The 26612-nt window shown below is 48.3% G+C and overlaps 1 protein-coding gene across 1 annotated transcript in view; it reads left to right on the top strand.

Annotated features, from left to right (window-relative positions):
• Positions 1-7247: 7247 nt before the first annotated feature.
• Positions 7248-26612, top strand: part of LOC106589959 (calpain-2 catalytic subunit) — a 43082-nt gene continuing 23717 nt past the window's right edge. Inside the window, 3 exon segments of the mRNA XM_014180427.3 lie at positions 7248-7654; positions 11535-11604; positions 16273-16394. Coding sequence (XP_014035902.2) covers positions 7418-7654; positions 11535-11604; positions 16273-16394 — 429 coding nt within the window. The 5' untranslated portion in view covers positions 7248-7417.

The raw sequence follows: 26612 nt of genomic DNA, 5'->3' as shown, positions 1-26612 counted from the left end.
TCTACCTGCTCTAACCACTAGGCTACCTGCTCTAACCACTAGGCTACCTGTCTCTAACCACTAGGCTACCTGCCTCTAACCACTAGGCTACCTGCCTCTAACCACTAGGCTACCTGCTCTAACCACTAGGCTACCTGTCTCTAACCACTAGGCTACCTGCTCTAACCACTAGGCTACCTGCTCTAACCACTAGGCTACCTGCCTCTAACCACTAGGCTACCTGCCTCTAACCACTAGACTACCTGCCTCTAACCACTAGACTACCTGCCTCTAACCACTAGGCTACCTGTCTCTAACCACTAGGCTACCTGTCTCTAACCTCTAGGCTACCTGCCTCTAACCACTAGGCTACCTGCCTCTAACCACTAGGCTAACTGCCTCTAACCACTAGGCTACCTGCCTCTAACCACTAGGCTACCTGTCTCTAACCACTAGGCTACCTGCCTCTAACCACTAGGCTACCTGTCTCTACCCACTAGGCTACCTGCTCTAACCACTAGGCTACCTGCTCTAACCACTAGGCTACCTGCTCTAACCACTAGGCTACCTGCTCTAACCACTAGGCTACCTGTCTCTAACCACTAGGCTACCTGCCTCTAACCACTAGGCTACCTGCCTCTAACCACTAGGCTACCTGTCTCTAACCACTAGGCTACCTGTCTCTAACCACTAGGCTACCTGTCTCTAACCACTAGTCTACCTGCTCTAACCACTAGGCTACCTGCTCTAACCACTAGGCTACCTGCTCTAACCACTAGGCTACCTGCCTCTAACCACTAGGCTACCTGCCTCTAACCACTAGGCTACCTGCTCTAACCACTAGGCTACCTGCCTCTAACCACTAGGCTACCTGCCTCTAACCACTAGGCTACCTGCTCTAACCACTAGGCTACCTGTCTCTAACCACTAGGCTACCTGCTCTAACCACTAGGCTACCTGCTCTAACCACTAGGCTACCTGCTCTAACCACTAGGCTACCTGTCTCTAACCACTAGGCTACCTGTCTCTAACCACTAGGCTACCTGCTCTAACCACTAGGCTACCTGCTCTAACCACTAGGCTACCTGCCTCTAACCACTAGGCTACCTGCCTCTAACCACTAGGCTACCTGCTCTAACCACTAGGCTACCTGTCTCTAACCACTAGGCTACCTGCTCTAACCACTAGGCTACCTGCTCTAACCACTAGGCTACCTGCTCTAACCACTAGGCTACCTGTCTCTAACCACTAGGCTACCTGTCTCTAACCACTAGGCTACCTGCTCTAACCACTAGGCTACCTGCTCTAACCACTAGGCTACCTGTCTCTAACCACTAGGCTACCTGCTCTAACCACTAGGCTACCTGTCTCTAACCACTTAGCTACCTGCCATCCCCCTCTAACCACTAGGCTACCTGTCTCTAACCACTAGGCTACCTGCTCTAACTACTAGGCTACCTGCTCTAACCACTAGGCTACCTGCTCTAACCACTAGGCTACCTGTCTCTAACCACTAGGCTACCTGCCTCTAACCACTAGGCTACCTGCCTCTAACCACTAGGCTACCTGCCTCTAACCACTAGGCTACCTGGCTCTAACCACTAGGCTACCTGTCTCTAACCACTAGGCTACCTGTCTCTAACCACTAGGCTACCTGCTCTAACCACTAGGCTACCTGCCTCTAACCACTAGGCTACCTGCTCTAACCACTAGGCTACCTGTCTCTAACCACTAGGCTACCTGTCTCTAACCACTAGGCTACCTGTCTCTAACTACTAGGCTACCTATCTCTAACCACTAGGCTACCTGCTCTAACCACTAGGCTACCTGCCTCTAACCACTAGGCTACCTGTCTCTAACCACTAGGCTACCTGTCTCTAACCACTAGGCTACCTGTCTCTAACCACTAGGCTACCTGCTCGAACCGCTAGGCTACCTGTCTCTAACCACTAGGCTACCTGTCTCTAACCACTAGGCTACCTATCTCTACCCACTAGGCTACCTGCTCTAACCACTAGGCTACCTGGCTCTAACCACTAGGCTACCTGTCTCTAACCACTAGGCTACCTGCTCTAACCACTAGGCTACCTGCTCTAACCACTAGGCTACCTGCTCTAACCACTAGGCTACCTGTCTCTAACCACTAGGCTACCTGCTCTAACCACTAGGCTACCTGCTCTAACCACTAGGCTACCTGCCTCTAACCACTAGGCTACCTGCCTCTAACCACTAGACTACCTGCCTCTAACCACTAGACTACCTGCCTCTAACCACTAGGCTACCTGTCTCTAACCACTAGGCTACCTGTCTCTAACCTCTAGGCTACCTGCCTCTAACCACTAGGCTACCTGCCTCTAACCACTAGGCTAACTGCCTCTAACCACTAGGCTACCTGCCTCTAACCACTAGGCTACCTGTCTCTAACCACTAGGCTACCTGCCTCTAACCACTAGGCTACCTGTCTCTACCCACTAGGCTACCTGCTCTAACCACTAGGCTACCTGCTCTAACCACTAGGCTACCTGCTCTAACCACTAGGCTACCTGCTCTAACCACTAGGCTACCTGTCTCTAACCACTAGGCTACCTGCCTCTAACCACTAGGCTACCTGCCTCTAACCACTAGGCTACCTGTCTCTAACCACTAGGCTACCTGTCTCTAACCACTAGGCTACCTGTCTCTAACCACTAGTCTACCTGCTCTAACCACTAGGCTACCTGCTCTAACCACTAGGCTACCTGCTCTAACCACTAGGCTACCTGCCTCTAACCACTACGCTACCTGCCTCTAACCACTAGGCTACCTGCTCTAACCACTAGGCTACCTGCCTCTAACCACTAGGCTACCTGCCTCTAACCACTAGGCTACCTGCTCTAACCACTAGGCTACCTGTCTCTAACCACTAGGCTACCTGCTCTAACCACTAGGCTACCTGCTCTAACCACTAGGCTACCTGCTCTAACCACTAGGCTACCTGTCTCTAACCACTAGGCTACCTGTCTCTAACCACTAGGCTACCTGCTCTAACCACTAGGCTACCTGCTCTAACCACTAGGCTACCTGCCTCTAACCACTAGGCTACCTGCCTCTAACCACTAGGCTACCTGCTCTAACCACTAGGCTACCTGTCTCTAACCACTAGGCTACCTGCTCTAACCACTAGGCTACCTGCTCTAACCACTAGGCTACCTGCTCTAACCACTAGGCTACCTGTCTCTAACCACTAGGCTACCTGTCTCTAACCACTAGGCTACCTGCTCTAACCACTAGGCTACCTGCTCTAACCACTAGGCTACCTGTCTCTAACCACTAGGCTACCTGCTCTAACCACTAGGCTACCTGTCTCTAACCACTTAGCTACCTGCCATCCCCCTCTAACCACTAGGCTACCTGTCTCTAACCACTAGGCTACCTGCTCTAACTACTAGGCTACCTGCTCTAACCACTAGGCTACCTGCTCTAACCACTAGGCTACCTGTCTCTAACCACTAGGCTACCTGCCTCTAACCACTAGGCTACCTGCCTCTAACCACTAGGCTACCTGCCTCTAACCACTAGGCTACCTGGCTCTAACCACTAGGCTACCTGTCTCTAACCACTAGGCTACCTGCCTCTAACCACTAGGCTACCTGCCTCTAACCACTAGGCTACCTGCCTCTAACCACTAGGCTACCTGGCTCTAACCACTAGGCTACCTGTCTCTAACCACTAGGCTACCTGTCTCTAACCACTAGGCTACCTGCTCTAACCACTAGGCTACCTGCCTCTAACCACTAGGCTACCTGCTCTAACCACTAGGCTACCTGTCTCTAACCACTAGGCTACCTGTCTCTAACCACTAGGCTACCTGTCTCTAACTACTAGGCTACCTATCTCTAACCACTAGGCTACCTGTCTCTAACCACTAGGCTACCTGCTCTAACCACTAGGCTACCTGCTCTAACCACTAGGCTACCTGCCTCTAACCACTAGGCTACCTGCCTCTAACCACTAGGCTACCTGCTCTAACCACTAGGCTACCTGTCTCTAACCACTAGGCTACCTGCTCTAACCACTAGGCTACCTGCTCTAACCACTAGGCTACCTGCTCTAACCACTAGGCTACCTGTCTCTAACCACTAGGCTACCTGTCTCTAACCACTAGGCTACCTGCTCTAACCACTAGGCTACCTGCTCTAACCACTAGGCTACCTGTCTCTAACCACTAGGCTACCTGTCTCTAACCACTAGGCTACCTGTCTCTAACTACTAGGCTACCTATCTCTAACCACTAGGCTACCTGTCTCTAACCACTAGGCTACCTGTCTCTAACCACTAGGCTACCTGCTCTAACCACTAGGCTACCTGCCTCTAACCACTAGGCTACCTGCTCTAACCACTAGGCTACCTGTCTCTAACCACTAGGCTACCTGTCTCTAACCACTAGGCTACCTGTCTCTAACTACTAGGCTACCTATCTCTAACCACTAGGCTACCTGCTCTAACCACTAGGCTACCTGCCTCTAACCACTAGGCTACCTGTCTCTAACCACTAGGCTACCTGTCTCTAACCACTAGGCTACCTGTCTCTAACCACTAGGCTACCTGCTCGAACCGCTAGGCTACCTGTCTCTAACCACTAGGCTACCTGTCTCTAACCACTAGGCTACCTATCTCTACCCACTAGGCTACCTGCTCTAACCACTAGGCTACCTGGCTCTAACCACTAGGCTACCTGTCTCTAACCACTAGGCTACCTGTCTCTAACCACTTAGCTACCTGCCATCCCCCTCTAACCACTAGGCTACCTGTCTCTAACCACTAGGCTACCTGCTCTAACTACTAGGCTACCTGCTCTAACCACTAGGCTACCTGCTCTAACCACTAGGCTACCTGTCTCTAACCACTAGGCTACCTGCCTCTAACCACTAGGCTACCTGTCTCTAACCACTAGGCTACCTGTCTCTAACCACTAGGCTACCTGTCTCTAACCACTAGGCTACCTGCCTCTAACCACTAGGCTACCTGTCTCTAACCACTAGGCTACCTGCTCTAACCACTAGGCTACCTGCCTCTAACCACTAGGCTACCTGTCTCTAACCACTAGGCTACCTGCTCTAACCACTAGGCTACCTGCTCTAACCACTAGGCTACCTGTCTCTAACCACTAGGCTACCTGCCTCTAACCACTAGGCTACCTGTCTCTAACTACTAGGCTACCTGCTCTAACCACTAGGCTACCTGTCTCTAACCACTAGGCTACCTGTCTCTAACCACTAGGCTACCTGCCTCTAACCACTAGGCTACCTGCTCTAACCACTAGGCTACCTGTCTCTAACCACTAGGCTACCTGTCTCTAACCACTAGGCTACCTGCTCTAACCACTAGGCTACCTGGCTCTAACCACTAGGCTACCTGTCTCTAACCACTAGGCTACCTGCCTCTAACCACTAGGCTACCTGCCTCTAACCACTAGGCTACCTGCCTCTAACCACTAGGCTACCTGCTCTAACCACTAGGCTACCTGCTCTAACCACTAGGCTACCTGCTCTAACCACTAGGCTACCTGCCTCTAACCACTAGGCTACCTGTCTCTAACCACTAGGCTACCTGCTCTAACCACTAGGCTACCTGTCTCTAACCACTAGGCTACCTGTCTCTAACCACTAGGCTACCTGCTCTAACCACTAGGCTACCTGGCTCTAACCACTAGGCTACCTGTCTCTAACCACTAGGCTACCTGCCTCTAACCACTAGGCTACCTGCCTCTAACCACTAGGCTACCTGCCTCTAACCACTAGGCTACCTGCTCTAACCACTAGGCTACCTGCTCTAACCACTAGGCTACCTGCTCTAACCACTAGGCTACCTGCTCTAACCACTAGGCTACCTGTCTCTAACCACTAGGCTACCTGTCTCTAACCACTAGGCTACCTGGCTCTAACCACTAGGCTACCTGTCTCTAACCACTAGGCTACCTGCCTCTAACCACTAGGCTACCTGCCTCTAACCACTAGGCTACCTGCCTCTAACCACTAGGCTACCTGCTCTAACTTTACAACACAAGGTTGACCCTAGCCCTGACATTCCACATCCGGAACATTTTCATTAGCAGTACATTTTACATTTTGGTCATTTACTAGACACTCTTATCCAGAACGACTTACATTAGTGCATGAGTAACCTGCAAATATCCAGATTAAATAGGCCTAAATCATTTTTCATTTTTTTACTCATGTAGAAAAGGTGTCTGAATTCCATGGCGTAACCTAATTGGAGTTTATCCAGGTCTGCATTTTTGTAAATGACCCTTGCTGGTAGACATGGTTACTACAACAGGCTGGAAACATCCTAAACATCATGCCCCCATACAGCTTCCCTGTACTGTAAGAGGTAGGTACAGACAAAATCATCATTCATCTAATATATAAAAACATAGATAATGACTTTATATGGCCCCTGACATTGTAAATATGTGGTATTTGTTATTCTAGCAGCATTATTCATGTATTTAATGCATGTATGAACTTTTTATTTGTTAATTTATGCACTGTACCTGCTAGCTAGATGTAGTACTTTCTACTGTCCACGTTGTGATTGGGATGGCTGTTCATGTCCCCTGTCGTTGTGTTACCTTGTCGTGTCATATTAGTCATGTCGTGTGTTTTGTGTTTGTTGAGATAGCTAACTATTTTTTACGCTGTTTTACAAGTGCACATCACTTCCAAAGACGCGATATAAAAGTCTTGTGTCACTACTGTATGTAACGCCTGGGTTGTCATAGGGACAGTTGGCTAACCAAAGGCCTATAGAAAACGTTATATATCTGTGTTTATAGTCTACATTTCATACTGTACTGATATTGATCAGTGGTATGTTACGTCCTGCCTACTGTAAATCAATGTATCATAATGTAACATCCATAGACCCAACCCTGGACATATGGCCATGTTTTCACCTATCAACACACAACGCAGAGGCGTTTTAAATCTACACCGACCGATCAACCGTGTCAGTCTACCTGTATGGAGTTACGGACTGCTCCGTTAACGTTCAACTGGAATATTAAGACTGTAGTCGGACTTTATATTCATCCACCCGTTATGATACTCAAACAGATGAATTGACTGGTTGATTGTACTCAAACAGATGAATTGACTGGTTGATTGTTTTGATGCATATGCCTTAAAAAAAACAAAAAAAAGTGTTCATATTCACACTAAATACTTTTGAACGAGTAAACGTTGAGTAGAAAGCAACAGTTCCGGACATAGAAATCTGTGTACATATTGTCGGGTAAAACACTCGCTCTGACTTGTAGACAGACCACGCCTGAAACAAGGGGCGTAGAAGGAATTTCTACTTTTCCACCAGTGAACAACATCCCAACTATTTTCCTCATTTCACTGTGTCGACGCAGTCAGTCACCCGACCCGAAGAGAGGACAAGGACAAGGACAATGGCTGGAGTGGCATCAACGTTGGCCAAGAAGAGGGCTTTGGCCGCAGGATTTGGCACTAATGCCAATGCGTCGAAGTACCTAAACCAGGACTTCGAGTCTCTGAGGAGCGAGTGTCTGAGTAGAGGTTCACTTTTCACGGATTCCACTTTTCCAGCAGAACCTGCGTCCTTGGGATTCAATGAGCTTGGGCCGAGATCTTCTAAAACCAGAGGTGTGCAATGGAAACGACCTGGGGTAAGTTACTGCCTTTATTAAGCACAAGTAAAATGTCAACTCTATGGATGGATTTTTATTGATCAAAATACACCAAAGCGTTATCTATCTCTGGGAAAAAAAACATTATTTTTTTTACAACAAATATAACAAAATATATAAATATTTGAATATACCAAACAAAACAGACAAACTTTATACACAGGAAGTTGATCTACAACAGAAACAAGTTAGGATGTAACGTAAATATGATCAAACACAAGTTAACCAACCTTAAACAGCCAAGAAAATGGATTTATGGTTTAAACCAAAACTCAGAACTTCCAACCAGATCAAAAACAGCTAGGATCCAGAGCATTATGTCACCTCTCCCCTAACCAGAAACCAGACGTCTTTGTATGCCCAGTTGAGAACCGGTATACTGGTCATTGAAGTAGGTAGGTTCAATGACAAAGACGAAGAAGAGGGACTGTGTATTGTCTGTGATTTTAGGGGAGGTAGAGAATTCACTTTTTATTTGATAGTTCTTTATGTGATAATCTGAGAGTTGTACTGTTTGATAAAATGTTGCAAAGGAAACAGGAATGATCCTGGATTAGAGATGAAGGAAAAACTTGAATGTCTATTTAGAAAATAGGTTTAACTGGCTACACGTTTTATCTTCAAGGCTTGGAAGATGCGACAAGACAAGATCTATACTCGAAATGTTTCTGTTTAGTTTTCTCAGTTTTCCGCTGCCATATTAATGTATGTTTATATGTACAGTAGCAGTTAAAAGTTTGGACACACCTACTCATTCAACGGTTTTTCTTTATTTTTTTTACTATTTTCTACATTGTAGAATAATAATGAAGACATCAAAACTATGAAATAATACATATGGAATCATGTAGTAACCAAAAAAGTGTTAAACAAATCAAAATATATTTTCTATTTGAGATTCTTCTAAGTAGCCACCCTTTGCCTTGATGACAGCTTTGCACACTCTTGGAATTCTCTCAACCAGCTTCATGAGGTAGTCACCTGGAATGCATTTCATTAAACAGGTGTGCCTTGTTAAAAGTTAATTTGTGGAATTTATTTCCTTCTTAATGAGTTTGAGCCCAATCAGTTGTGTTGTGACAAGGTAGGGGTGGTATACAGAATATAGCCCTATTTGGTAAAAGATCAAGTCCATATTACGGCAAGAACAACAAACAAGAAAGTCTCTCTCATGGCTAACTACCAGGAAGTTTGAAAAGACAGGCGTGGTGATACACAAAGCAACTCAAACAACATTGAAATTGCATCAATTATATATATTTTTTTATACATCTTCAGTTTGGCATTTCTCTTGTGATGCGGTTCACATCAGCACTGACAGATGTGTTGACTTGACAACTGCGTCTGAGTTTTGAACGACTACCCCCCCACCCTTTTGTTCCATGCTGGCTGAAGACCCAGCTAGCCAGTAACTAGCTAACACCAGACAGATGAAGACCTAGCTAGCCAGTAACTAGCTAACACCAGACACAGACCTAGCTAGCCAGTAACTAGCTAACACCAGACACAGATGAAGACCTAGCTAGCCAGTAACTAGCTAACACCAGACAGATGAAGACCTAGCTAACCAGTAACTAGCTAACACCAGACATAAAGACCTAGCTAGCCAGTAACTAGCTAACACCAGACAGATGAAGACCTAGCTAACCAGTAACTAGCTAACACCAGACATAAAGACCTAGCTAGCCAGTAACTAGCTAACACCAGACAGATGAAGACCTAGCTAGCCAGTAACTAGCTAACACCAGACAGATGAAGACCTAGCTAGCCAGTAACTAGCTAACACCAGACACAGACCTAGCTAGCCAGTAACTAGCTAACACCAGACAGCTGAAGACCTAGCTAGCCAGTAACTAGCTAACACCAGACACAGATGAAAGGGGAAACATCTTTGCCATAGATGAATAGGGTAAACTTTTAATTATATTTGTTGACACCCTATAATCAAAAGTTGGCACCAGTAGAGTAGCTATCTAGCTGCAAACACGCCTTCTCCGATGTTGGTTACAACGCTGTACTTATTTAAATTAGTTAAGAGAATATCATGTTACCGATTTGGTGTATTAAAATGAGAGTTAAAGCGATGTCACCTTGTCCTCTTAATAATGAATCCAAGTGTTTGACTTAGGGGGAGGAGACCAGTAACTTTATGATCAACCCTTTATCAATGTGGAAGAAACAGTCCGTTTTTATACTTTGATCTGGTTTCCTTCAAATATCATCACATTTCAGGAGAAACATGATTTTTGACTGTTCATTTTATAGGGTTCATAAGGCTTAACAGGCTTTACATTTTAGCGTTGCCTTTGCTTTAATGTTTTCAGCCTATGCAGCATTTTTCTAATAATATTCAATTTTATTTAGAAAAAAGACAGAATCTGGGCTTTTCTTTTTCCCACTTGCGTTTCTGTACATAATATGTATCAGACATTATGAAGAGATACTGTATGTATGTATGTATGTATGTATGTATGTATGTATGTATGTATGTATGTATGTATGTATGTATGTATGTATGTATGTATGTACTGTATGTGTGTATATACTGTATGTATGTGTGTACTGTATGTATGTATGTACTGTATGTATGTATGTATGTATGTATGTATGTATGTATGTATGTATGTATGTATGCATCATGTATATCAAGTATATATATATATATATACTTATACTTTGTTCTGATCAAAATCTTTATCATCAAACAAAAGTCCTCACTGGAAATATGTCTTTATAGCCTAAGTCAGTGACGTCACAGCAGTCTGATGGGCGTTTCCAGATGCTCGTTGGGCGTAAAGGAACCACTTCATCATTCTATCCTGTCCGTAACAACTGAAACTTTTCCCGAACGGCTAAATGAAGGGTGACTCATACTCCAACTATCTGGATGGGCGTTAGTCAGCTGATCCCCACACCTTTTTTTTGCTTTTGTCGTTCAACAGATCAACTCGTAGACAGTGAACTTTTGAGACAATTGAGGTTACATTAGGTCACTGTGGACCATGCGCCTTACTTGTGCGTGCATGACTTTAATGTTGTCTACCAGTCTTCATTCCTATGTGCTTTTATTTCATAACTATTATCTATAATGACTAATCCTCCTAGTCAAATCTGCTAGGAATGTTACTGTCTAGTGAAAAATCTGACTTTTAAAAAGTTAATATTCTGTTAACTCATACCCAGATAATGTTGTTGACTCATCCTATACTCGTATTTGTGGCCAAAGCATAAATAGGAGAATAACCCCCCCCCCCCCCCCACCACCATATCTAACAGACTATTTAAAAAAATGCTTGCTATGGTGAAATCCTGAGCTATGGTGAAATCCTCCTGAGCCAATCAGCGGTCTACTCGCATGAATGGTTTTATTGACCGGTATATGCTCCCACACCATTCAAAAACAGAAAAGCTGCTTTTTTTTTAAGCATACTTAATTACAATTTTTGGGGAGGGAAATAAAACTATTTCACTCATATTGTAATGAATTATAGGTCATATGTGACCCGATTCAGGAAACTAGGCGTTTGTCGCTAATCGCGACTTCGCAGGAGAGCAGTTTAAAAGTACATTTATTTTTAAATGTATTTTTTATTTAATAGAAAGCTGGAAACACTGGACAGTTGCTTTTAAAAGTTCATAACACAGTCTTAAACATGTATTGGTCCCTGAATAGTAGAGTTGATAATATATCAAACGCAGTGCTCTATAAAATAAACGAGGTTACACTAGTAGCTCATTGTGCAGATATTCCCCCCCCCCATCCCCCCCAAGCTAGTGTATTGCTTTAATTAGGGCTGCAAAGTTTGGAAGCCCCATATCTTTCACAGTCTTACTCATGCTTTGGTCCCTCCCTGAATAGGAGCTGGTGTCCAGGCCAGAGTTCATCGTTGGCGGAGCCTCAAGAACTGACATCTGCCAAGGCGGCTTGGGTAAGTCGCCTTTATATTTGGAACCAAAACAGGAACCACGGGGCCGCCGGTTTGTAACAGTATCCAATGATTTTTAGCTGTGAGGAGGAGATGGTATAGTAAAAGTTAATGTGATTGATCACAACATATGTAATAACATTCAGTTGTTGCTTTTTAAACAGTTATTACACAGGTGATTTGGTTTCCTAGACTACCACTGAACAGCCTCCATGTCATGTCGTTATCTCTGTAATGAGGTATAGTAGAAAATATGGACAAACCGAGATATCTCTATGGAAACCAGCTCAGTTACCATGCTGGGAGGAAGTCGTAACAGAGCCAGTTACTGTGAATGCCAGTTGTTCACGAGTTGAAACCCACTTCCCTTTTCCATTTACTCTCAACCAGCCTCGCCCTCAACCGTTTACACATCTTCTCCAACAAAGAAGATGTTATGATTTCTGACAAAGCGAGACGAGCTTTGGCATTGTGTGTGTGTGTGTGTGTGTGTGTGTGTGTGTGTGTGTGTGTGTGTGTGTGTGTGTGTGTGTGTGTGTGTGTGAGGCTTTATCATCCTCTGTCCTGTTACCTTTTTTTAATGCAGTTTTTAATACAGTGAATAAAGGGTACTCTTATTCACAGAATGCTTCTGGTTATTCAGTCGCCACAGGAGCCGAGTGTGAGAGTTGTGAGGATGTGGCTGGTAGAAAGCAGTAGTTGCCCAGAGCAGGGTAGACTAGTGGACTGGCCTCTCATTAATCCAGCAGGGTAGACTAGTGGACTGTCCTCTCATTAATCCAGCAGGGTAGACTAGTGGACTGTCCTCTCATTAATCCAGCAGGGTAGACTAGTGGACTGGACTCTCATTAATCCAGCAGGGTAGACTAGTGGACTGGCCTCTCATTAATCCAGCAGGGTAGACTAGTGGACTGTCCTCTCATTAATCCAGCAGGGTAGACTAGTGGACTGGCCTCTCATTAATCCAGCAGGGTTGACTAGTGGACTGGACTCTCATTAATCCAGCAGGGTAGACTAGTGGACTGTCCTCTCATTAATCCAGCAGGGTAGACTAGTGGACTGTCCTCTCATTAATCCAGCAGGGTAGACTAGTGGACTGGCCTCTCATTAATCCAGCAGGGTTGACTAGTGGACTGTCCTCTCATTAATCCAGCAGGGTAGACTAGTGGACTGGCCTCTCATTAATCCAGCAGGGTAGACTAGTGGACTGTCCTCTCATTAATCCAGCAGGGTAGACTAGTGGACTGGACTCTCATTAATCCAGCAGGGTAGACTAGTGGACTGGCCTCTCATTAATCCAGCAGGGTAGACTAGTGGACTGTCCTCTCATTAATCCAGCAGGGTAGACTAGTGGACTGGACTCTCATTAATCCAGCAGGGTAGACTAGTGGACTGGCCTCTCATTAATCCAGCAGGGTAGACTAGTGGACTGTCCTCTCATTAATCCAGCATGGTAGACTAGTGGACTGTCCTCTCATTAATCCAGCAGGGTAGACTAGTGGACTGTCCTCTCATTAATCCAGCAGGGTAGACTAGTGGACTGTCCTCTCATTAATCCAGCAGGGTAGACTAGTGGACTGGACTCTCATTAATCCAGCAGGGTAGACTAGTGGACTGTCCTCTCATTAATCCAGCAGGGTAGACTAGTGGACTGTCCTCTCATTAATCCAGCAGGGTAGACTAGTGGACTGGCCTCTCATTAATCCAGCAGGGTAGACTAGTGGACTGTCCTCTCATTAATCCAGCAGGGTAGACTAGTGGACTGGACTCTCATTAATCCAGCAGGGTAGACTAGTGGACTGGCCTCTCATTAATCCAGCAGGGTAGACTAGTGGACTGTCCTCTCATTAATCCGGCAGGGTAGACTAGTGGACTGTCCTCTCATTAATCCGGCAGGGTAGACTAGTGGACTGTCCTCTCATTAATCCGGCAGGGTAGACTAGTGGACTGTCCTCTCATTAATCCAGCAGGGTCGACTTGTGGACTGTCCTCTCATTAATCCAGCAGGGTAGACTAGTGGACTGTCCTCTCATTAATCCAGCAGGGTAGACTAGTGGACTGTCCTCTCATTAATCCAGCAGGGTCGACTTGTGGACTGTCCTCTCATTAATCCAGCAGGGTAGACTAGTGGACTGGCCTCTCATTAATCCAGCAGGGTAGACTAGTGGACTGTCCTCTCATTAATCCAGCAGGGTAGACTAGTGGACTGGACTCTCATTAATCCAGCAGGGTAGACTAGTGGACTGGCCTCTCATTAATCCAGCAGGGTAGACTAGTGGACTGTCCTCTCATTAATCCAGCAGGGTAGACTAGTGGACTGGCCTCTCATTAATCCAGCAGGGTTGACTAGTGGACTGTCCTCTCATTAATCCAGCAGGGTAGACTAGTGGACTGGCCTCTCATTAATCCAGCAGGGTAGACTAGTGGACTGGCCTCTCATTAATCCAGCAGGGTAGACTAGTGGACTGTCCTCTCATTAATCCAGCAGGGTAGACTAGTGGACTGGCCTCTCATTAATCCAGCAGCGTTGACTAGTGGACTGTCCTCTCATTAATCCAGCAGGGTAGACTAGTGGACTGGACTCTCATTAATCCAGCAGGGTAGACTAGTGGACTGGCCTCTCATTAATCCAGCAGGGTAGACTAGTGGACTGTCCTCTCATTAATCCAGCAGGGTAGACTAGTGGACTGGACTCTCATTAATCCAGCAGGGTTGACTAGTGGACTGTCCTCTCATTAATCCAGCAGGGTAGACTAGTGGACTGTCCTCTCATTAATCCAGCAGGGTAGACTAGTGGACTGTCCTCTCATTAATCCAGCAGGGTAGACTAGTGGACTGTCCTCTCATTAATCCAGCAGGGTAGACTAGTGGACTGTCCTCTCATTAATCCAGCAGGGTAGACTAGTGGACTGGACTCTCATTAATCCAGCAGGGTAGACTAGTGGACTGGACTCTCATTAATCCAGCAGGGTAGACTAGTGGACTGTCCTCTCATTAATCCAGCAGGGTAGACTAGTGGACTGGACTCTCATTAATCCAGCAGGGTAGACTGGTGGACTGTCCTCTCATTAATCCGTAGACACTGTAGTCTGGTTTATCCAGGCTAGTGATGGGGCCCAGTCAGAGCAGGATGTTTTGATCATTTCAGGCACGCCCTTTAAACAAACACACTGTGCCGGATTTATTTTTGCATAACACATCTTTAGACACACACACACACACACACACACACACACACACACACACACACACACACACACACACACACACACACACACACTCTGCATAACACATCGTTAGACACACACACACACACACACTCTGCATAAGACATATTTTGCAAAGCTCTGGGTCTGTAATCTGGGTCACATTAGTCCCTTGCAGGGTCACATACAAGTTCTCTTTATAACACCGTATTATTGTAATAGCAGGAACAATCATTTATAATGGTCACTGACTCCTTCGGTGTCCTTTTTCCTTTTGATTGTTGAGCAACCCGGTAGACAGACTTATTTACCTGTAACTAAAGACAAACAATTGGTTTATAGAGAAATCGTGTCCACGACTGCATGACATGGCAAGCCACAGTACTGAAGTGTGCATTGGGACAGACTAAATGCTGAGACTTGTGAACTGAACTGAGGTCAGCCGTTCTCTCTTTCTGTGGAGCTGAACTGGGCTCTGTAGGGAACTGTTGTGTGGGTTTTGTAGGGTGGCTTTCACTGCTTGTGTGGTACAGTTTATTAGAATGAACTAAAAAATATAAAATGCAATGTGTTGGTCCCATGTTTCATGAGGTGATTTAAAAGATCCCAGAAATGTTCCATATTCACAAAAAGCTTTTTTCTCTCTAATGTTGTGCACACATTGGTGTACGTCCCTGATAGTGAGCATTTCTCCTTTGCAAAGATAATACATCCACCAGACAGATGTGGCATATCAAGAAGCTGATTAAACAGCATGATCATTACACAGGTGCACCTTGTGCTGGGGGACAATAAAAGGCCACTCTAAAATGTGCAGTTTTGTCACATTTAACAATGCCACAGATGTCGTCTCAGGTTTTGAGGGAGCGTCCCAATGAACCGTTCCCAGAGAATTGAATGTTCATTTCTCAACCATAAGCCGCAACTTCGTTTGAGAGAATTTGGCAGTACGTCCAACCGGCCTGACAACCGCAGACCGCGTGTACGGCGTCGTATGGGTGGGCTGTTTGCTGATGTCAACGGTATGATCAGCCCAGGACCTCCACATCCGGCTTCTTTAACTGCGCGATCGTCTGAGACCAGCCACCCCGGGACACCTGATGAAACTGAGGAGTATTTCTGTCTGTAATAAAGTCCTTTTTGTGGGGAAGAATTCATTCTGATTGGCTGGGCCTGGCTCCCAAGTGGGTGGCCCTATGCCCTCCCAGGCCCACCCATGGCTACGCCCCTGCCCAGTCATGTGAAATTCATACATTTATTTCAATTGACTGATTTCCTTATATGAACTGTAACTCAGTAAAATCTTTGAAATTGTTGCATGTTGCGTTTATATATATATATATATATTTTTTTTTTCAGTATAGAATGATTTATTTTCAATCAGGAATGTTCAGAATGAGGGTTGTAATACTGACCTGTGATAACCTCTACTCCCATGTGTCTCTTCTCTGTTTTCCCCCTCCAGGTGACTGCTGGCTCCTGGCGGCCATCGCCTCTCTGACCCTGAATGAAGATGTCATGGCCCGGGTTGTTCCTGCAGGACAAGGCTTTGGACGTGGAGAGTACGCTGGGATCTTTCACTTCCAGGTAGAGACAGTGTCACAGGCTGCATCCCAAAACGCCACCTTATTCCCTATATAGTGCACTACTTTTAAACTAGGCTCCGGTTCAAAAGTGTAGTGCGTTTTTAAAGGGAATAGGGTGCAATTCAGACCACAAAAATAGTGACTAAAATATTTGTTTAAAGCCTATTATTTTTCAGTGGTAATTGACGAGAGTAGGTGACTAAATAGACCCAGAAAAAAACTAGACCTAAACAAAAGATATTTTCAGTTTTCTCTGTGACTAAAATCTGACTACTAAGTGGATTGGACAAGAGATTTTGGAGAGATTTTCAGTCATAAAGCACAATTTAATATTAGCAGCAACAGATATGCACCACAGTTGTGTTCAGTAGTGGGAAGGAAGCATCTCATCCGCCACATACAGTCTACATCAGCTGGTGAGCTACAGGGGGGACAACCTCCACATACAGTCTACATCAGCTGGTGAGCTACAGGGGGGACAACCTCCACATACAGTCTACATCAGCTGGTGAGCTACAGGGGGGACAACCTCCACATACAGTCTACATCAGCTGGTGAGCTGCAGGGGGGAGACAACCTCCACATACAGTCTACATCAGCTGGTGAGCTACAGGGGGGACAACCTCCACATACAGTCTACATCAGCTGGTGAGCTACAGGGGGGACAACAACCTCCACATACAGTCTACATCAGCTGGTGAGCTACAGGGGGGACAACCTCCACATACAGTCTACATCAGCTGGTGAGCTACAGGGGGGACAACCTCCACATACAGTCTACATCAGCTGGTGAGCTACAGGGGGGGACAACCTCCACATACAGTCTACATCAGCTGGTGAGCTACAGGGGAGACAACCTCCACATACAGTCTACATCAGCTGGTGAGCTACAGGGGGGGACAACCTCCACATACAGTCTACATCAGCTGGTGAGCTGCAGGGGGGGACAACCTCCACATACAGTCTACATCAGCTGGTGAGCTACAGGGGGGACAACCTCCACATACAGTCTACATCAGCTGGTGAGCTACAGGGGGGGACAACCTCCACATACAGTCTACATCAGCTGGTGAGCACCAGGGGGGACAACCTCCACATACAGTCTACATCAGCTGGTGAGCTGCAGGGGGGACAACCTCCACATACAGTCTACATCAGCTGGTGAGCTACAGGGGGGACAACCTCCACATACAGTCTACATCAGCTGGTGAGCTACAGGGGGGGACAACCTCCACATACAGTCTACATCAGCTGGTGAGCTGCAGGGGGGAGACAACCTCCACATACAGTCTACATCAGCTGGTGAGCTACAGGGGGGACAACCTCCACATACAGTCTACATCAGCTGGTGAGCTACAGGGGGGACAACCTCCACATACAGTCTACATCAGCTGGTGAGCTACAGGGGGGGACAACCTCCACATACAGTCTACATCAGCTGGTGAGCTACAGGGGGGACAACCTCCACATACAGTCTACATCAGCTGGTGAGCTGCAGGGGGGAGACAACCTCCACATACAGTCTACATCAGCTGGTGAGCTACAGGGGGGACAACCTCCACATACAGTCTACATCAGCTGGTGAGCTGCAGGGGAGACAATCTCCACATACAGTCTACATCAGCTGGTGAGCTACAGGGGAGACAACCTCCACATACAGTCTACATCAGCTGGTGAGCTACAGGGGGGGACAACCTCCACATACAGTCTACATCAGCTGGTGAGCTACAGGGGAGACAACCTCCACATACAGTCTACATCAGCTGGTGAGCTGCAGGGGGGAGACAACCTCCACATACAGTCTACATCAGCTGGTGAGCTACAGGGGGGACAACAACCTCCACATACAGTCTACATCAGCTGGTGAGCTGCAGGGGGGGACAACCTCCACATACAGTCTACATCAGCTGGTGAGCTACAGGGGGGACAACCTCCACATACAGTCTACATCAGCTGATGAGCTGCAGGGGAGACAACCTCCACATACAGTCTACATCAGCTGGTGAGCTACAGGGGAGACAACCTCCACATACAGTCTACATCAGCTGGTGAGCTACAGGGGGGGACAACCTCCACATACAGTCTACATCAGCTGGTGAGCTACAGGGGAGACAACCTCCACATACAGTCTACATCAGCTGGTGAGCTGCAGGGGGGAGACAACCTCCACATACAGTCTACATCAGCTGGTGAGCTGCAGGGGGGGACAACCTCCACATACAGTCTACATCAGCTGGTGAGCTACAGGGGGGACAACCTCCACATACAGTCTACATCAGCTGGTGAGCTACAGGGGGGGACAACCTCCACATACAGTCTACATCAGCTGGTGAGCACCAGGGGGGACAACCTCCACATACAGTCTACATCAGCTGGTGAGCTGCAGGGGGGACAACCTCCACATACAGTCTACATCAGCTGGTGAGCTACAGGGGGGACAACCTCCACATACAGTCTACATCAGCTGGTGAGCTACAGGGGGGGACAACCTCCACATACAGTCTACATCAGCTGGTGAGCTGCAGGGGGGAGACAACCTCCACATACAGTCTACATCAGCTGGTGAGCTACAGGGGGGACAACCTCCACATACAGTCTACATCAGCTGGTGAGCTACAGGGGGGACAACCTCCACATACAGTCTACATCAGCTGGTGAGCTACAGGGGGGGACAACCTCCACATACAGTCTACATCAGCTGGTGAGCTACAGGGGGGACAACCTCCACATACAGTCTACATCAGCTGGTGAGCTGCAGGGGGGAGACAACCTCCACATACAGTCTACATCAGCTGGTGAGCTACAGGGGGGACAACCTCCACATACAGTCTACATCAGCTGGTGAGCTGCAGGGGAGACAATCTCCACATACAGTCTACATCAGCTGGTGAGCTACAGGGGAGACAACCTCCACATACAGTCTACATCAGCTGGTGAGCTACAGGGGGGGACAACCTCCACATACAGTCTACATCAGCTGGTGAGCTACAGGGGAGACAACCTCCACATACAGTCTACATCAGCTGGTGAGCTGCAGGGGGGAGACAACCTCCACATACAGTCTACATCAGCTGGTGAGCTACAGGGGGGACAACAACCTCCACATACAGTCTACATCAGCTGGTGAGCTGCAGGGGGGGACAACCTCCACATACAGTCTACATCAGCTGGTGAGCTACAGGGGGGACAACCTCCACATACAGTCTACATCAGCTGATGAGCTGCAGGGGAGACAACCTCCACATACAGTCTACATCAGCTGGTGAGCTACAGGGGAGACAACCTCCACATACAGTCTACATCAGCTGGTGAGCTACAGGGGGGGACAACCTCCACATACAGTCTACATCAGCTGGTGAGCTACAGGGGAGACAACCTCCACATACAGTCTACATCAGCTGGTGAGCTGCAGGGGGGAGACAACCTCCACATACAGTCTACATCAGCTGGTGAGCTACAGGGGGGACAACAACCTCCACATACAGTCTACATCAGCTGGTGAGCTGCAGGGGGGGACAACCTCCACATACAGTCTACATCAGCTGGTGAGCTACAGGGGGGACAACCTCCACATACAGTCTACATCAGCTGGTGAGCTGCAGGGGAGACAACCTCCACATACAGTCTACATCAGCTGGTGAGCTACAGGGGAGACAACCTCCACATACAGTCTACATCAGCTGGTGAGCTGCAGGGGGGAGACAACCTCCACATACAGTCTACATCAGCTGGTGAGCTGCAGGGGAGACAACCTCCACATACAGTCTACATCAGCTGGTGAGCTACAGGGGGGAGACAACCTCCACATACAGTCTACATCAGCTGGTGAGCTACAGGGGGGACAACCTCCACATACAGTCTACATCAGCTGGTGAGCTACAGGGGAGACAACCTCCACATACAGTCTACATCAGCTGGTGAGCTACAGGGGAGACAACAACCTCCACATACAGTCTACCTCAGCTGTATGTGGCTGTATGAGCTGTATGAGACTCTTCAGCTGTTTATAGAAGAGTCTCAGGTATGAGACTTACATCTAATGGTGTATAAAATGAATGAATAAGGATGAAGCTATTTGTGAAATTGTGTAATGTGATTTTGGACTGTTTAATGAAGGAAACTCCAATTCCCTTGGGAGTTTAACTAAATCAGAGGACCGCCCATGAGCACAGTTATGGTCTGGCGTCATGGGACAGGCCCTTTTCTGCTCTTCCGAATAAAACCCCCCACCTAGATTTTCTATCACCAGACCAGCTTACCTCGATAACGAGAGGGCCAAGGTTTGCAGACCATGCATTTCTCTGGCTGAACTTTTGACCATACCACGTGGTTAAACTCAGACTATCGATACCGACAGAATAAGAACAAGTCTTTGATACTAATTACTAGTCTGCAGCTAGGAATTCCGTATCATTGAACGCGAAGACCGACGAAACATCTATTCTACAACGACATGAATGAATGTCACTCTGAACTACCCATTCTAACCACGACAGAGAGAGAGAGAGAGAGAGGGCGGACAGACTCTCCAACAGAAACAAACTTTTCAACAGAGATCCCGACGACACACTGAGCGTAAATATATATATTGATTGCAATTGTTCCCGAATGAGTGAGCGTTCATGTGCAAAGGATTAGCATTTCAATTGTTATAATATTCAACTCTGTAGTGCCTTGTCAGCTGACCCCCAATCCCCTTTTCTTTAACAAGCCGCCATGCCGGTTTAGCCCACTAGGGCACATATCTACTGTCTGTTTGCATTTCTGTGAATTACTTAGTTAGTAAATAAATGATTTTAAGACAATTGATGTATGGATGACTCATAGTGAAGACAGGGTTCGTGCAGATAACCAACAATTTACGACGTTTGGAATGAGACTATCGTGAGGTAAATAATAATTAATTAATTCGAAGACTGATTGATCAGATATTAAAATATCTGAAAGTTATATTAGGTTAATTATAACTTTGTAATCTGAATATTTTCCTTGGTGCCCCGACTTCCTAGTTAATTACAGTTACATGATTAATTAGATTAATCGCGAAATAATTCCCTCTGTCAACACTACCACTAGGAGAGGAGAGGAGAGGAGAGGCTGCTCTCTGACAACACTACCACTAGGAGAGGAGAGGCTGCTCTCTGACAACACTACCACTAGGAGAGGAGAGGAGAGGCTGCTCTCTGACAACACTACCACTAGGAGAGGAGAGGAGAGGCTGCTCTCTGACAACACTACCACTAGGAGAGGAGAGGAGAGGCTGCTCTCTGACAACACTACCACTAGGAGAGGAGAGGAGAGGCTGCTCTCTGACAACACTACCACTAGGAGAGGAGAGGAGAGGCTGCTCTCTGACAACACTACCACTAGGAGAGGAGAGGCTGCTCTCTGACAACACTACCACTAGGAGAGGAGAGGCTGCTCTCTGACAACACTACCACTAGGAGAGGAGAGGAGAGGCTGCTCTCTGACAACACTACCACTAGGAGAGGAGAGGAGAGGCTGCTCTCTGACAACACTACCACTAGGAGAGGAGAGGAGAGGCTGCTCTCTGACAACACTACCACTAGGAGAGGAGAGGAGAGGCTGCTCTCTGACAACACTACCACTAGGAGAGGAGAGGAGAGGCTGCTCTCTGACAACACTACCACTAGGAGAGGAGAGGCTGCTCTCTGACAACACTACCACTAGGAGAGGAGAGGCTGCTCTCTGACAACACTACCACTAGGAGAGGAGAGGAGAGGCTGCTCTCTGACAACACTACCACTAGGAGAGGAGAGGAGAGGCTGCTCTCTGACAACACTACCACTAGGAGAGGAGAGGAGAGGCTGCTCTCTGACAACACTACCACTAGGAGAGGAGAGGAGAGGCTGCTCTCTGACAACACTACCACTAGGAGAGGAGAGGAGAGGAGAGGAGAGGCTGCTCTCTGACAACACTACCACTAGGAGAGGAGAGGAGAGGCTGCTCTCTGACAACACTACCACTAGGAGAGGAGAGGAGAGGCTGCTCTCTGACAACACTACCACTAGGAGAGGAGAGGCTGCTCTCTGACAACACTACCACTAGGAGAGGAGAGGCTGCTCTCTGACAACACTACCACTAGGAGAGGAGAGGCTGCTCTCTGACAACACTACCACTAGGAGAGGAGAGGAGAGGCTGCTCTCTGACAACACTACCACTAGGAGAGGAGAGGCTGCTCTCTGACAACACTACCACTAGGAGAGGAGAGGAGAGGCTGCTCTCTGACAACACTACCACTTGGAGAGGAGAGGCTGCTCTCTGACAACACTACCACTAGGAGAGGAGAGGCTGCTCTCTGACAACACTACCACTAGGAGAGGAGAGGAGAGGCTGCTCTCTGACAACACTACCACTAGGAGAGGAGAGGAGAGGCTGCTCTCTGACAACACTACCACGAGGAGAGGAGAGGCTGCTCTCTGACAACACTACCACTAGGAGAGGAGAGGAGAGGCTGCTCTCTGACAACACTACCACTAGGAGAGGAGAGGCTGCTCTCTGACAACACTACCACTAGGAGAGGAGAGGAGAGGCTGCTCTCTGACAACACTACCACTAGGAGAGGAGAGGCTGCTCTCTGACAACACTACCACTAGGAGAGGAGAGGAGAGGCTGCTCTCTGACAACACTACCACTAGGAGAGGAGAGGAGAGGAGAGGCTGCTCTCTGACAACACTACCACTAGGAGAGGAGAGGCTGCTCTCTGACAACACTACCACTAGGAGAGGAGAGGCTGCTCTCTGACAACACTACCACTAGGAGAGGAGAGGAGAGGCTGCTCTCTGACAACACTACCACTAGGAGAGGAGAGGAGAGGCTGCTCTCTGACAACACTACCACTAGGAGAGGAGAGGAGAGGAGAGGCTGCTCTCTGACAACACTACCACTAGGAGAGGAGAGGAGAGGCTGCCCTCTGACAACACTACCACTAGGAGAGGAGAGGAGAGGCTGCTCTCTGACAACACTACCACTAGGAGAGGAGAGGAGAGGCTGCTCTCTGACAACACTACCACTAGGAGAGGAGAGGCTGCTCTCTGACAACACTACCACTAGGAGAGGAGAGGCTGCCCTCTGACAACACTACCACTAGGAGAGGAGAGGAGAGGCTGCTCTCTGACAACACTACCACTAGGAGAGGAGAGGCTGCTCTCTGACAACACTACCACTAGGAGAGGAGAGGCTGCTCTCTGACAACACTACCACTAGGAGAGGAGAGGAGAGGCTGCTCTCTGACAACACTACCACTAGGAGAGGAGAGGAGAGGCTGCTCTCTGACAACACTACCACTAGGAGAGGAGAGGCTGCTCTCTGACAACACTACCACTAGGAGAGGAGAGGCTGCTCTCTGACAACACTACCACTAGGAGAGGAGAGGAGAGGCTGCTCTCTGACAACACTACCACTAGGAGAGGAGAGGAGAGGCTGCTCTCTGACAACACTACCACTAGGAGAGGAGAGGCTGCTCTCTGACAACACTACCACTAGGAGAGGAGAGGAGAGGCTGCTCTCTGACAACACTACCACTTGGAGAGGAGAGGCTGCTCTCTGACAACACTACCACTAGGAGAGGAGAGGCTGCTCTCTGACAACACTACCACTAGGAGAGGAGAGGAGAGGCTGCTCTCTGACAACACTACCACTAGGAGAGGAGAGGAGAGGCTGCTCTCTGACAACACTACCACGAGGAGAGGAGAGGCTGCTCTCTGACAACACTACCACTAGGAGAGGAGAGGAGAGGCTGCTCTCTGACAACACTACCACTAGGAGAGGAGAGGCTGCTCTCTGACAACACTACCACTAGGAGAGGAGAGGAGAGGCTGCTCTCTGACAACACTACCACTAGGAGAGGAGAGGAGAGGCTGCTCTCTGACAACACTACCACTAGGAGAGGAGAGGAGAGGCTGCTCTCTGACAACACTACCACTAGGAGAGGAGAGGAGAGGAGAGGCTGCTCTCTGACAACACTACCACTAGGAGAGGAGAGGCTGCTCTCTGACAACACTACCACTAGGAGAGGAGAGGCTGCTCTCTGACAACACTACCACTAGGAGAGGAGAGGAGAGGCTGCTCTCTGACAACACTACCACTAGGAGAGGAGAGGAGAGGCTGCTCTCTGACAACACTACCACTAGGAGAGGAGAGGAGAGGCTGCTCTCTGACAACACTACCACTAGGAGAGGAGAGGAGAGGAGAGGCTGCTCTCTGACAACACTACCACTAGGAGAGGAGAGGAGAGGCTGCTCTCTGACAACACTACCACTAGGAGAGGAGAGGAGAGGCTGCTCTCTGACAACACTACCACTAGGAGAGGAGAGGAGAGGCTGCTCTCTGACAACACTACCACTAGGAGAGGAGAGGAGAGGCTGCCCTCTGACAACACTACCACTAGGAGAGGAGAGGAGAGGCTGCTCTCTGACAACACTACCACTAGGAGAGGAGAGGAGAGGCTGCTCTCTGACAACACTACCACTAGGAGAGGAGAGGAGAGGCTGCTCTCTGACAACACTACCACTAGGAGAGGAGAGGAGAGGCTGCTCTCTGACAACACTACCACTAGGAGAGGAGAGGAGAGGCTGCCCTCTGACAACACTACCACTAGGAGAGGAGAGGAGAGGCTGCTCTCTGACAACACTACCACTAGGAGAGGAGAGGCTGCTCTCTGACAACACTACCACTAGGAGAGGAGAGGAGAGGCTGCTCTCTGACAACACTACCACTAGGAGAGGAGAGGAGAGGCTGCTCTCTGACAACACTACCACTAGGGAGAGGAGAGGCTGCTCTCTGACAACACTACCACTAGGAGAGGAGAGGCTGCTCTCTGACAACACTACCACTAGGAGAGGAGAGGCTGCTCTCTGACAACACTACCACTAGGAGAGGAGAGGAGAGGCTGCTCTCTGACAACACTACCACTAGGAGAGGAGAGGCTGCTCTCTGACAACACTACCACTAGGAGAGGAGAGGCTGCTCTCTGACAACACTACCACTAGGAGAGGAGAGGAGAGGCTGCTCTCTGACAACACTACCACTAGGAGAGGAGAGGCTGCCCTCTGACAACACTACCACTAGGAGAGGAGAGGAGAGGCTGCTCTCTGACAACACTACCACTAGGAGAGGAGAGGCTGCTCTCTGACAACACTACCACTAGGAGAGGAGAGGAGAGGAGAGGCTGCTCTCTGACAACACTACCACTAGGAGAGGAGAGGAGAGGCTGCTCTCTGACAACACTACCACTAGGAGAGGAGAGGAGAGGCTGCTCTCTGACAACACTACCACTAGGAGAGGAGAGGAGAGGCTGCTCTCTGACAACACTACCACTAGGAGAGGAGAGGCTGCTCTCTGACAACACTACCACTAGGAGAGGAGAGGAGAGGCTGCTCTCTGACAACACTACCACTAGGAGAGGAGAGGAGAGGCTGCTCTCTGACAACACTACCACTAGGAGAGGAGAGGAGAGGAGAGGCTGCCCTCTGACAACACTACCACTAGGAGAGGAGAGGAGAGGCTGCTCTCTGACAACACTACCACTAGGAGAGGAGAGGAGAGGAGAGGCTGCTCTCTGACAACACTACCACTAGGAGAGGAGAGGAGAGGCTGCTCTCTGACAACACTACCACTAGGAGAGGAGAGGAGAGGCTGCTCTCTGACAACACTACCACTAGGAGAGGAGAGGAGAGGCTGCTCTCTGACAACACTACCACTAGGAGAGGAGAGGAGAGGAGAGGCTGCTCTCTGACAACACTACCACTAGGAGAGGAGAGGAGAGGAGAGGCTGCTCTCTGACAACACTACCACTGGAGAGGAGAGGAGAGGCTGCTCTCTGACAACACTACCACTAGGAGAGGAGAGGAGAGGCTGCTCTCTGACAACACTACCACTAGGAGAGGAGAGGCTGCTCTCTGACAACACTACCACTAGGAGAGGAGAGGAGAGGCTGCCCTCTGACAACACTACCACTAGGAGAGGAGAGGAGAGGCTGCTCTCTGACAACACTACCACTAGGAGAGGAGAGGAGAGGCTGCTCTCTGACAACACTACCACTAGGAGAGGAGAGGAGAGGCTGCTCTCTGACAACACTACCACTAGGAGAGGAGAGGAGAGGCTGCTCTCTGACAACACTACCACTAGGAGAGGAGAGGAGAGGCTGCTCTCTGACAACACTACCACTAGGAGAGGAGAGGAGAGGCTGCTCTCTGAC

The sequence above is a fragment of the Salmo salar genome, chromosome 28, assembly GCF_965601325.2.
Source record: "Salmo salar chromosome 28, fSalSal1, whole genome shotgun sequence".
Classification (NCBI taxonomy): Eukaryota; Metazoa; Chordata; class Actinopteri; order Salmoniformes; family Salmonidae; genus Salmo; species Salmo salar.
The sequence above is the reverse complement of the archived record's forward strand: the minus strand, read 5'-3'. Positions and strand labels throughout refer to the sequence as shown.